The sequence below is a fragment of the Narcine bancroftii genome, chromosome 11 (assembly GCF_036971445.1).
Source record: "Narcine bancroftii isolate sNarBan1 chromosome 11, sNarBan1.hap1, whole genome shotgun sequence".
Classification (NCBI taxonomy): Eukaryota; Metazoa; Chordata; class Chondrichthyes; order Torpediniformes; family Narcinidae; genus Narcine; species Narcine bancroftii.
Genome location: NC_091479.1, coordinates 75,915,403 through 75,928,144, shown reverse-complemented (window position 1 = coordinate 75,928,144; position 12,742 = coordinate 75,915,403). Strand labels below are relative to the sequence as shown.

Below are 12,742 nucleotides of genomic sequence, written 5' to 3'. Positions count from 1 at the left end.
GGTTGGCACAACATTGCGGGCCGAAGGGCCCGTACTCTGCTGCAGTGTTCTATGATCTTCTATTCATGACTCGATAATCATGTTAACATTTTTATTTTGTACTTTTTGAGCAAATGAGAATGATGGGCATAAATTCTCTTGATATCAAAGATTTTTTTCTGAAAGTACATCAGATCCAAAGTAATTTGTGTTAAATGCTGCCTTACAAAACAAATAGAAAAATATCAGTGCAAGATGTGCTGTGCTACATGACTTTTATAGGACACCTTGATGATACCAAAATTCATCATGTATCAATACAATTATTTTTCATTGCCTAAAAACGGAAGCTTGATTTACTTTTTTACATCCATTCCAGTTATGATGGAAGGAGCAGTTCCTAATTTAAAACCACAACTGGCCTGCTCAGCCTCCTGCTGTCTATTTCCTGGTCCACTGATTAGTGCCTGGTCCCAGATCAGCTCTCATTCCAGAGACTCCAGTTCTTCCATCCCTTGACTGTACAACAGGAAAGATGTTAGAATTCACTGGGTCTGCAGAAACAAATTTGGTGAAGGTTCTTTGCTCTGAACAAAAGGAACAACCAGAATGAAAGTTAAAAAAAAATTTCAAGCACTAGTGTTTTAAAGGCAGAGCTAAAGCATATTTGTTTTAAATATTTTGGGACAGTACAAAACTTACTGAGATATCTTATCACTGGCTACATAACAAGCAAACATCAGAGAGATCAAAAAGCTGGAATGGAGGCACAAGATTCGAAAGGTTTCTATTTTGAAGTTAAACTTACAATGTTATCCATCACCACAAAACTACAAGCTGATATAACACAACAGAACAACTACAAAAATGGCATTAGATTTTTATGACATTAGGGTTCTGTAGTTTCTTCAGTATCAGAGCCAACAGTTCATAAATATATATATTTTTTCCCCAAACACAGTAAGCAAATAAACAGTGCATTTTTCAATTCAGCAACATTCAAGTGACTGCTGTATCCTCTTAGGGACACTTCAGGATATGTGGTTAAGAGGTTTACCACATGTGCGTTTCTCGTATTTCTGCAATAACCTGACTGGCTCGTTGTAAGGCCTGTATGGGAAGAAGAGGCACTGTCAATTTTTACACTTGCACAATATGTGATCAGCTCTGTTATAAATGTTTTGCATTCATTAACTTGTTAGCCACAAGAATTCACCAATAAAAAATGCCAGTATGTTACAAGCATGAAAAAGTTGCCATAGACTGAAGAGTTATTCTAGACCAGCCATTCTCAACAGGGTCCACAGCACAAGTGAGGGGGCACGGACTTAAATAATATATTTTTAATGTAGTCAATGGGAGAGACAGAGGAAACCAACTAAACTTGACTGCTTCACAGGGAAGGGACCCCATAAACTTTGAGTAGAGTCCTAAGGACCCATAGCCAATAAAAGGTTGAGAATGGCTGTTCAAGACTGATGAAATAGTAGCTCATGCACATGTTTGTTTCAAACAAGTTTAATTCCAACAAGTCAAGCAACAGAGAAATCAAACATTTGCTTTTGTTTAAAAACTAAGAACAAGTAGTGCTATGCAGTTAGGAATTATGTGTACTCATCATATCACTTTTCATACTTATGAACTATGGGTAATGAATATTTATTTTGAAATTACCAATTAATACCTTAAGCATGTCTGCAGCTTCTTTTCTGCGTTGGGCCATGTCTTCGGATTCGGTAAGGAGATCTTCCAATAGCATTGACTTGTACAGTTGACCAACCAGTTCACTTTGGAGATTGTCCTTCACATAATTAACTAGAAAATTCATCACAGCTTTTGGTACACTAAGAGGAGAAGGATATTAAGAGTGTTTATTCATTCATAACAACTAAGTGAAAAAATGACTTATTGTTTTAAATGATTTGGGACAAGCTCAATTATGTAATAGAGGATTTCTGATCTCAATGTAAATTTGACACAAAAATTGCATCCTCAATTTTTAAAATGTTATCAACTTTCAAATTGCTTATATTTGAACCCAAATTTTGAGGTGAATAGGTAATAATCTTTGTATTACTGAGCTGCATTTCAGTTACTAAGGACCTTGTCAATAAGTCTGATCAAAAGGTTTCCTAATAAAAGCCAGTTATAGATAAATTTTGAATTGTTTGAATGCAGAAATCCAAAGGCCATTCGCATTATAACTTAAAATAGACTAAACCAAAATGGTTTCACAAAGCAATGGTAAAACTAAAAGCAAGTTGCTGAAAACACTTGGAAATTCAGGCAGAATATGAATTTCAGATCATATACAGGCCTGACTAAATTTGCTGAGGCTTTTATGAAAAACTGCTGTAAAAAAAACTAAGCCAAAAAAAAACAAATCACTCAGCAAAGTACATTTTACTCAAGATTGTAATGGCCCGATAACCGGGACATGAGCTGGTACACAAGATGGTCAATGAACGCAGTGACCACGCAGATGCTGCGGGGGCCAATGACCTTCATCCCAGGTGACAGCCCTCATGGTGGGAAGCAACAATCAGCAACGGGAATGCTGACCAATCCAAGGCCAGCATTGCCGTGACGTCAATCCTGTCATCAGCGGTGAGGAGAGAATACAAGCAGAGTTGCCTGTGCAATAAATCAGACTTCGACTTTGACTTCTTGGGTGTGCTTTATTCTTTCCACACTTCACGGTAGTGCATTCACTAGAAGGTTAGCTTACTGCTAAAAAATGCTTTTGCAAACAATAAAGGAGTCCAAAATATTTCACTACCTTAAAACATAAATTTAAAAAATTAGAAACTGGAGTCACCATTTAGCCCTTTGATTTCAGTAAGCCTGAACCCAAACATCCATCTTGATCTAATCCTGGCCTCAACACATTTACCTCTGCTCTCTCAATTCCCCTGCGTTTCAAAAACATATATTAAAACCAATGGTTTAGAGAATTTCAGCATTTGACAGAAGAGAAGAGGACCCATTAATAAAGATTCCTACCTGTCCTGGATATTTTTTCTCACAATCAAAAAGTAGGACTTAATCAGTCGTTCAATTACTTCACAATCTCGCTGCTCCCTTGCTGAAAGTTTACGTGAAACAGGAACACGCTGTGAAAATGACACCCATTTAAATTTTTTCATGTAAATAAAACCCTTGAAAAATTATAAGAAAACATCTGTGTGCATGGTTTAGAATATATAAGGGTAGAATTCTGATAAAGCAAATCGCTTAAATTTAAGCACTGGCGTCTGGAAGGAAAACAAAACAGAGGATTGAGTTGTTTCAGTTTGATTGCACAAACAACCAGGATTAAGAAGTCATTTTTACTTTATTCCTTGGCCCTCAATCTTGATTGTCTTGATTTTTGCAACAGATACTTTTTTTTGCACCTCTAATCACAGAAAAACATCAATACACAAAGGGAAGAGCCAATCAGGAAAGAATGAACAAATGATGACGGACAACATTTACATTTTAAATTTTATTTACAGATAGTGGAAGCCAATTCTGACCATTTAAACCTGTGCAGTCCAATTACACCCAAATTAACCTACAACCCTGTACATTTTGGAGGGTGGATGAAACTGGAGCACCCGGAGAAAACCCACACAGCATGGGGAGAATGCACAAACTCCTTACGGACAGCACCGGATTCAAACCCAGGTCGCTAGTGCTATAATAGCGTTGCATTAATCGATAAAGCAAAAGCACTAATGTTAAGAGAGTAAAAGCTATGTTGAACTCATCCACATACAGGTGGCATGAACCAACAGCCCTGCTATCCAAGAAAGAGAGAAAAGAGTTCTAGCCTACCACATCAAGGAAATTTACTGATGGTCCCTTGTGAGGACTGCCAGAAGCAAACTGCTTGGATTTTTCTTCAAATACTCCTTCATCTGGCTTTGATGTGGATGACGTTTTCAACATTCCTCTCCAGTTTCCAGCTGATGGTCCATCTGGATTCCCATTCTGCACTTGAACTTCTTTGCTTAAAGGCTGAGATTGGGGTAACACAAGTAACTAAAGCTAGGACTATGCAAGTTGTCTTTAATGTCAACCACTTAAAGCACTGGAAATTACTGAAATTGTCCCATTTTACATTGCACTTACAGGCACAAGACATGTCATAATCTTAGACACAAAAGAAATATAAATTCCTCCATTACCAGGATTATATTATAATCTTCATAATATTATAATTGCCATTGCACATAACAAGGCTGAGGGAGATGATCTTGTATACCTGAGAGTGGTCAGTGAGAATTCATTTACTTCTATGATGTTGTCAGACAATCCAGAGGCAAAAACAATAAGACAATTTGGAGTTACGGTCAGCACACAATTACACATGGAGCAGATGATGACCAACCTTTCCCTCAAGCTCAGTGGAACCCACAGCAGAAGCCTCCTGAGAAGGGGCTGACAGAGCACTGGGAACTTTAGAAGACTGTAGCATGAAGAAAAAGAAAATTATTGAAAGTATATCTATGAACAAGATATTTATGCTGTCTTCATAAAGCACTATTCTTACAATTGCATTTCCTATACAGAAAGTACATGAATAGATAATGAAATCATTTATTGCATACATGTTCCCCGACCAACCATCCAAGTCAATGGAGAAATATTCAACAGCTCCAAAAAATTTTTAGAAGCAACAATTGTTATGTAATAAATCTACAAAAAGCAATTCATTGTTTCCACTCTATAGTTGTCTTGCTGTCTACAATTTTCTGGCAACCTTCATATTATAGGGCTTTGTTAGCACTTGTTCAGATTAATGCTAACCAAAAGGGTTGATTGAATTATGGCTTTTTCCCCTTTTCAGATTATACACATTTGATGCTGTTAGGTCTGCTTTGTTCATGAATGAGTGAGACAAACACCAGACTGAGTCGAAATCAAGGTTCTTTGTTCTTTATTGCCGGATTGTAACATTTGCAACTAACAGTGTTAGTTGGAGAAAGCGCATTCTGCCGTTATCAGCAAGTGGTGTTTTTTTTTTATACCTTATGGCTTTTTCCCCTTTTCAGATTATACACATTTGATGCTGTTAGGTCTGCTTTGTTCATGAATGAGTGAGACAAACACCAGACTGAGTCGAAATCAAGGTTCTTTGTTCTTTATTGCCGGATTGTAACATTTGCAACTAACAGTGTTAGTTGGAGAAAGCGCATTCTGCCGTTATCAGCAAGTGGTGTTTTTTTTTTTATACCTTATGGCTTTTTCCCCCTTTTCAGATTATACACATTTGATGCTGTTAGGTCTGCTTTGTTCATGAATGAGTGAGACAAACACCAGACTGAGTCGAAATCAAGGTTCTTTGTTCTTTATTGCCGGATTGTAACATTTGCAACTAACAGTGTTAGTTGGAGAAAGCGCATTCTGCCGTTATCAGCAAGTGGTGTTTTTTTTTATACCTTATGGCTTTTTCCCCTTTTCAGATTATACACATTTGATGCTGTTAGGTCTGCTTTGTTCATGAATGAGTGAGACAAACACCAGACTGAGTTGAAATCAAGGTTCTTTGTTCTTTATTGCCGGATTGTAACACTTGCAACTAACAGTGTTAGTTGGAGAAAGCGCATTCTGCCGTTATCAGCAAGTGGTGTTTTTTTTTATACCTTAGGATACGTACTTAGTAAATTATCATACCATGACATTGTCCAATGAATAAACTGTTGCTATCCTTCTTTGCTAGCTTCCTGCACATCAATTTGTCATCCCCACTCTTATCTTGAGAGTACAAGGTCACAACTGCATCTTGTTACGGCCCAGCACTGGGTGACTCCTTCTACATTCCCAGCTCATGATGTTTTTACCTAACAATGCGTTTAACCTCCATTGCAACTCCCCATCACCGCCACACTAACTATGAGAAGTTTGCCAGACAAGAGCCAAGAGTGAACCTACATTTACTGGTAAATTTCAATTAAATCTCACCTTTTCTCGAGGTAGAGCAGGGGGTGGCTCCCTTGCTAAACGGTTACGCCTATGTTCCTGAGAAAACAGAAAGCATTTTCTGTAAATACAAAAGTCAGACTTATAAAAAGAATGAAATTAAACTTAAGATGTACAAGCCCTATTTTTGCATACTTGCATTTACTTATTCTTTTATGCAACCACTTCCAAAACCAAGACAGTCAAAGCAATTTACTCCCATGTCTATCACAATCACACCAAGATTAAGCATGACAGCACCTCAAGAAACCCCTCTGATCACTGTGACAGATTATGTTATATTTTATATTATGTATCGGTGTGATTTTGGAAGACAGATTGTGGGGTTTTTTGTTAGGTCACACACAGATACAAACAATTCAAAACAGATCTCATTTAAAATGCAAGAGCTTGGCTCAAGCCAGACAGTCCAGGCTCCGGGTGTCTTTGCGAAAAAAAAACATTGAAGACTTCACAAGTAGGTGTTAATTGGACATGCTATGGAGTAATGGATTATTACTTTGGAAAGCAAAAGATGATCAGACTCAAAGGATTAGGTCCAGTGCCTCATTGCAGGTTGCTGTTCTAGGAAGGTCATGTGGTTTTGCAAGCAGAGAGAGTCAAACATGTTTTTCCTGAGAGAGAGAGAATTCAGTTCTACAATTCACCAGCAACAGCTGGGACTGGAACAGGACAAGCTGAAAAGCTTGTGGAAAAACCCCATTTGGAAGATGGGTTGCGAGTTCTTAGTTCAACCTGTTCAAAACCCTTGTGGTCCATACAAGAGGAAATGGCTTGAAATAAGGGAAACAAAAAGGTGACCTGAAACAAAAAGGTTATCATCTCAAAAACACTGAGGGGCCAAGCTTCTTCAGCAAGACACTGAAGTGGCTGATCAGAAGGAGTTAGTTTGTGTCCAATGAGCAACAAATCTCTCTCTGAAAACCAACAAGAACCTTCCTGAGTGGTAACCATTTACCTTTCCGGCACCAAAGCCTGGTGAAGATTCATAAATATTAAATTCTGTGCACAGTATAAAAATTGCCTGATACTGGTGAACTTGGAAGAGTGAGAAGAGAGATTGGACTGTGAATCAAATAACTTTTCTGAACTTATTCTCACATTACATACATGTGCACTTAGAATTAGAATGGGTTTAAGTTAGGTTAAGATAATAGTAATAAGTTAACATTTGATCCTGTTTTTATGTTTAAAGAAAATTAAAAGCAACTTGTGTTTAAGTAATCATTTGTCTTGGTGAATTTCTATTGCTGTCTACAATTTCTATTGCTCTGGGCCCATAACATTACAAATAAATATCACCCCCATTCTGAAATCAGAATTCTGATGCCCTCTAATGGTGCTTCCACACCACAACATTTACCAGCAGTATGCAGTAACATTACAAGGGTCATCTCTGGCTAAGTGCATTCAATAAACATTTCATTCTCTATCAATTTTTGTAATACCTACTGTAACTGAATATTACTTCCTCCCTGAACCAGTTAGAAAAGGTGAAATCAGGGAGACATTTAAAGAGTTTAACACTGTAACCAAATAATTATCATTATTGAAATGTTGATAATTAATAACAATTTTCCCATCAGATGTAAGAATTGTGATACAGATATGTAACACGTTACTACACCGATCTAGCACTGGAGTAAGACAGCTGCTGTGGAGGTTCTAATCAAGGATTGCTGTGTACTTCCCATTTCGAGTTTGCAAACTTTTGAATGATGTTACTTCAGAAAATCGACAACTGCCAGAGGACAGAATTCTCATTTTATAATTTTGGCTCTTGTAACAGGTTTTCCTGTTGTAAATTGGGTTTGTATGGTATTTCAGAAGGCTACCATTTCCAACAGAGGTTTAACATCATATTCACATCACTACCTGTGGCACTCACATGAAGTGTTTTGAGAGACTGGTGTTGAAGTATATCAACTCCTGTCTAAGCAGTGATCCATTCCAATTTTCCTACCACAGTAACAGGTGCAGATGCCATCTCACCGGTTCTACACAAAATCCTGGAACACCTGGACAGCAAAGATCCATACATCAGGATGCACTTTATTGACTACAGTTTGACATTCAACACTCAAAACTGATTAAGAAACTCCAAGAGCTGGGCTTCAATACCCCACTATGCAAATGGGTCCTAGATTTCCTCACCTTCAGACCCCAATCAGTAAGGATTGGTAAGAACATCTCCTCCACTATCTCCAACAGGGCTACATTCTTTGCCCCTGCTCTACTTGCTTTACACATATGGCTGTGTGGCAGAACGTCAACACCATCAACAAATTTGGCGATACCATGGAAGTGAGTTGTATAAAAAGGGAGGGGGAAAATGATTCAGCATACAGAAGGGAGATTGAAAACTTGGCTGAATAGTGCATAACAAACTCACATTCAATGTCACCAAAACCAAGAAGATGACTATAGAGTTTAGGAGGTGGGGGGGGGGGGGGAATAATTAGAGGATCAGAAGTGCAGAGGGTGAAGATATTTGAATTCCACTATCCTGGAAAATCCTTCCTGGACATAACACACTAATGTAATTGTGAAGAAAGCATGCCATCACCTCTACTTTCTCAGGAGCTTGCGGAGGTTTGATATGACATCAAACACATTGGCAAGTTTCTACAGATGTGCAGTGGAAAGTGTGCTGACTGGCTGCATCATGGCCTGGTATGGGGGTACCAATACCTTAGAGCGGAAAGCCCTGCAAAAGGTAGTGGACACAGCTCAGAACATCACAGACAAAACTCTCCCCACCACTGAGAAAATCTACATGGAATACTTCCGCCAGAGATCAAGGATCGACACCACCCAGGCAGGACTGCTGTCATTAGGAAAGACTCGTATAACCAGGTTTGGGAAGACTAGTATAACCAGGTTTGCTAGGTAGAGGTGCCACAAGACTCATATAACCAGGTTTGGGAACAGTTGCTACCCCTCCACCACCAGACTCCTCAACAACAAACTCAATCCAAGACAAATTTAAGGACTCTTACTTTGAACATTAATTATTACGAATTCTTTTTAATGAATTGCAGAGTTTGTTTGCATTTCTCCTTTTTGGATAAGCATCTGTTCTCTTGAGCAGATTTTTGCACTACCGATGAGTAGAAATTCTGTGTGGCCTGCAGGAAAAAGAATCTCAGGGTTGTATGTACTCTGACAATAAATTTGAACTTTTGACTACTACAGTGTTGGAAGATGCTGATCTGAGATTTGCTGTTTAAAAAAAAATTAACTCAGTGCTGAATGACAGCTGCAGAATCACCACTGGCTAACTTGCAGAAACAGATATCTGCAAGTTATGCATCCTGCCTCGATTACCACCACCAGACTCCTGGAGTGGTGTCCCACCAAGAATGGAAATGACAAACTAAGATGCTAGACATACCCGACATGGTCATACTGCCACAGCAAAAATAAATCTCATGACCCCAATAATGCAGTACAGCTCTGGTTTTTTTTTGTCTTTTAAAAATCCAGCACTGCATCATTCATCTACCATCACAAATGTATCCCTCACAAATCCCTTCACAAATTCACCTCAGCCATTTCATGCCAACATATTGCAAGACAAGGGATTAGTTGTAATTAGAAAAACGTAAACGTAATGGAAGGGGAAATCCTTCCAGACCAAAATAGACAAGGGAACAGCGAATTTTTTTTCCATTCTCTGAATGCAGCAAGTCAAAGTTCCATTGGAACAGAGAACTAGCAGTCAACCTGCCCTTTTACATTGTTGCACTGCATGTTCATATACAAGTTCACTAAGTACTACTTTTAGAGGTAGACTGCCTTCAACTTTCATCTTTGCTAATGTAGGTCACACTAACTTTCCATTCCCCCAGCGAATCACACCATCCCCCATCTCTCTACCATCAGATGAGTCCATCCAGGAATATACCATTTCATAATTGCACTTGCTATTTTAAACTCCAAACTACAGGAGTATGGTTAGTGAGAATGCTAGTGGCTGGGATAGAAGACCATAAAGGGTACTGTGCCAGCTCTCTGGAGTACAACAGGGTACCTCATGTGGGACAGGTGATATGGACAGGTGTCTATACTCTTGGAAACCAAAGGAGAGTTGCCAAGGGGCAGGAACCATGCCATCTTCAGGCATAAAGTGGTAGGCATCTCCCTGCCAGCAACAGCTGATGGAGCAGATTTTCAAGCAGGCACATTTGGCAGAGAATTCCCCAAATCTGCATCAGAGGAACGTCAAAGCTCCCAAAGTTCTGCTCGACATTAAACAGGTGCTGCCCAGCCCCAGCACTGCAACAGTGCTTTCATGGTACAAGAAAGCACCATTATTTCACAAAATTAGCATCTGCCTTTTTACCACTGACCTCCCGATAGTTCCTCATATGTCCAGCTAGCCCATTTGCTGCTTTGCAAGGCTGATAGTGCACGCCTCAACCAGACGACCTGGGACCGCACGCCTCAACCAGACGACCTGGGACCGCACGCCTCAACCAGACGACCTGGGACCGCACGCCTCAACCAGACGACCTGGGACCGCACGCCTCAACCAGACGACCTGGGACCGCACGCCTCAACCAGACGACCTGGGACCGCACGCCTCAACCAGACGACCTGGGACCGCACGCCTCAACCAGACGACCTGGGACCGCACGCCTCAACCAGACGACCTGGGACCGCACGCCTCAACCAGACGACCTGGGACCGCACGCCTCAACCAGACGACCTGGGACCGCACGCCTCAACCAGACGACCTGGGACCGCACGCCTCAACCAGACGACCTGGGACCGCACGCCTCAACCAGACGACCTGGGACCGCACGCCTCAACCAGACGACCTGGGACCGCACGCCTCAACCAGACGACCTGGGACCGCACGCCTCAACCAGACGACCTGGGACCGCACGCCTCAACCAGACGACCAAAACTGCTTGCTGATTGACCTTCATAACTTTCAGCCATGTCTGCCTGAAAAACGGACTGGCTGTAGCCACAAAGGCACATCATGCAGAGGTAATGAACTTGGAGGGCTGCCACTAAAGAAAGACAGAAGGACCACCAGTCAGTACATAGTTGTATTTGGAAGATCATATGCTAAAGTCATTAAAGAGTCCATGCTATGCACTTCAATAACACTTGCAGCTAGGGAAATAAATGTGAAATAAGGTGCAACAGGGTATTTTTGATGCTTTGTTTCCTGCTCTTAACCTTTATTCAATATGTGCGTGACCACAGAAATAAAATACAAAGTAGAAAATTTTAAAAATAGACCCTTTTCACATCGATATCATTTGCAGTGGTAACATTTAGAATATCAAAGGTCAATTTTTACCAAATCCAATGAAACAATTATTTTTTGGCAACAGTTGTGACAGTAGGAATGTATCATTTCACACAGAAGACAAAAAAAAAACCATAATTGAAAAGATTAACATTCCTTCCAGAGGATTTGGGGCACTTAGTAAAACAATTTTAAAAAAAAACTAGGAAAATGTCAGTTAGATTATTGACTGCATCCGAAGGTGCTGTATTCAGAAATGCCAAATGCATTTAGAGACAGAGTACTGCATTAATACAAGTTATAACTTGCATCCAAAAACAGCAGTTTATTTTCATATAATAATGGCCAACACCAGCAAAGAAAAAAAATTATAACTAATTAACATCTTTTAAAAAACAGCTAAAAATATAGCTGTTCACATTCCTTCTAAGACAGACGATGTAAACAATGCCCTGTGGGTACTGATAAATACAGTAGATAAGCATACAATTGGCAACAATGCACCAGATTATTAATTCAGGAGTGGAAGGTAATCAGAAATTTTATAAACCTTACCTCTATGTTACTATTCAAAACTCCACAGGCATCTGCAAAGTCAGGGTGCTTTGTATTGATGTATGCAAGCTCAATGGCCACTAAATTGTGGACCTAAAAATAATTAAAAAGTCTTTTCAGCAGGCATTAATTGAGGTGCTCAAGACAGTTGTACCAAGCACAGCCCATTAAATCTAATTGACTCAAAGATGGAGACACAAGGGAATAGTTAAATTCATCTTTTGTGTCCTCCACAGAGTAAGTCATATAGTACAGAAACAGGCTCTGGCTCAATCTCTCCACGCTAACCAAAAAGCCCCACCCACACGAGTTCCACCTTCCTGCGTCTGGCTCATATCTCTTTAATCCCATCCTATTCATTTATTTTGTCTTAAATATTGCAATAGTACCTGCCTTAACTATCACTTCCAGCATCTTGTCCCATGCACCCACCACCCTCTGTGTGAAAAAAATTACCCCTCAGGTTCCTATTAAATCTCCTCACGTTAAACCCCCATCTTCTGGTGACTGATTGCCCTACTCTGGGCACAATCAGGAGCACTTATTTGCTCAATTCACCAATATTTGCACAAAGGAATTATCACAAATAACATGATTACATTGGTGGGATGGAGCTTTGTTTTGCCAATACTCCATTCAGAGCTGGGATTCAGCCAATATGGAAACCATTATGATACCAGACCTTCTCCATGTATATTTTGAAAGGCTACATCTAATGTTTTGCTCTACCAGAGGTATTTTCATTGGGTCCAATAATAATGTCCACTTTGATAGAGGGGTTAAAAAATATGCTACTTAGATACTGCACCCATCAGACCTCGCCTTGATGATTTCAAGAGTACTTTTACTGAATGGTTTTATTTTAATAAATTGTTTACTACAATAATATTTTACTTTCTACATCTTTGATATTGAAATTTTTGAACTCTTAATTTTCACAGTGGGCCAAGTTCAATCCTAGATTTTCTGGCTGTC

At 39.6% G+C, this 12,742-nt stretch overlaps 1 protein-coding gene across 2 annotated transcripts in view; it reads right to left on the bottom strand.

Moving 5' to 3' along the window:
- Positions 1-741: 741 nt before the first annotated feature.
- Positions 742-12,742, bottom strand: part of dnm1l (dynamin 1-like) — a 57,286-nt gene continuing 45,285 nt past the window's right edge. For both annotated transcript variants that reach the window (XM_069903478.1, XM_069903480.1), the window contains 7 exons: positions 11,768-11,860; positions 5,929-5,985; positions 4,355-4,432; positions 3,799-3,981; positions 2,983-3,092; positions 1,664-1,823; positions 742-1,089 (listed from right to left, as the gene is read on the bottom strand). In XM_069903478.1, the coding sequence (XP_069759579.1) occupies positions 1,033-1,089; positions 1,664-1,823; positions 2,983-3,092; positions 3,799-3,981; positions 4,355-4,432; positions 5,929-5,985; positions 11,768-11,860 (738 nt within the window). In that variant the 3' untranslated portion in view covers positions 742-1,032. The remainder of the gene's footprint in view (positions 1,090-1,663; positions 1,824-2,982; positions 3,093-3,798; positions 3,982-4,354; positions 4,433-5,928; positions 5,986-11,767; positions 11,861-12,742) is intronic.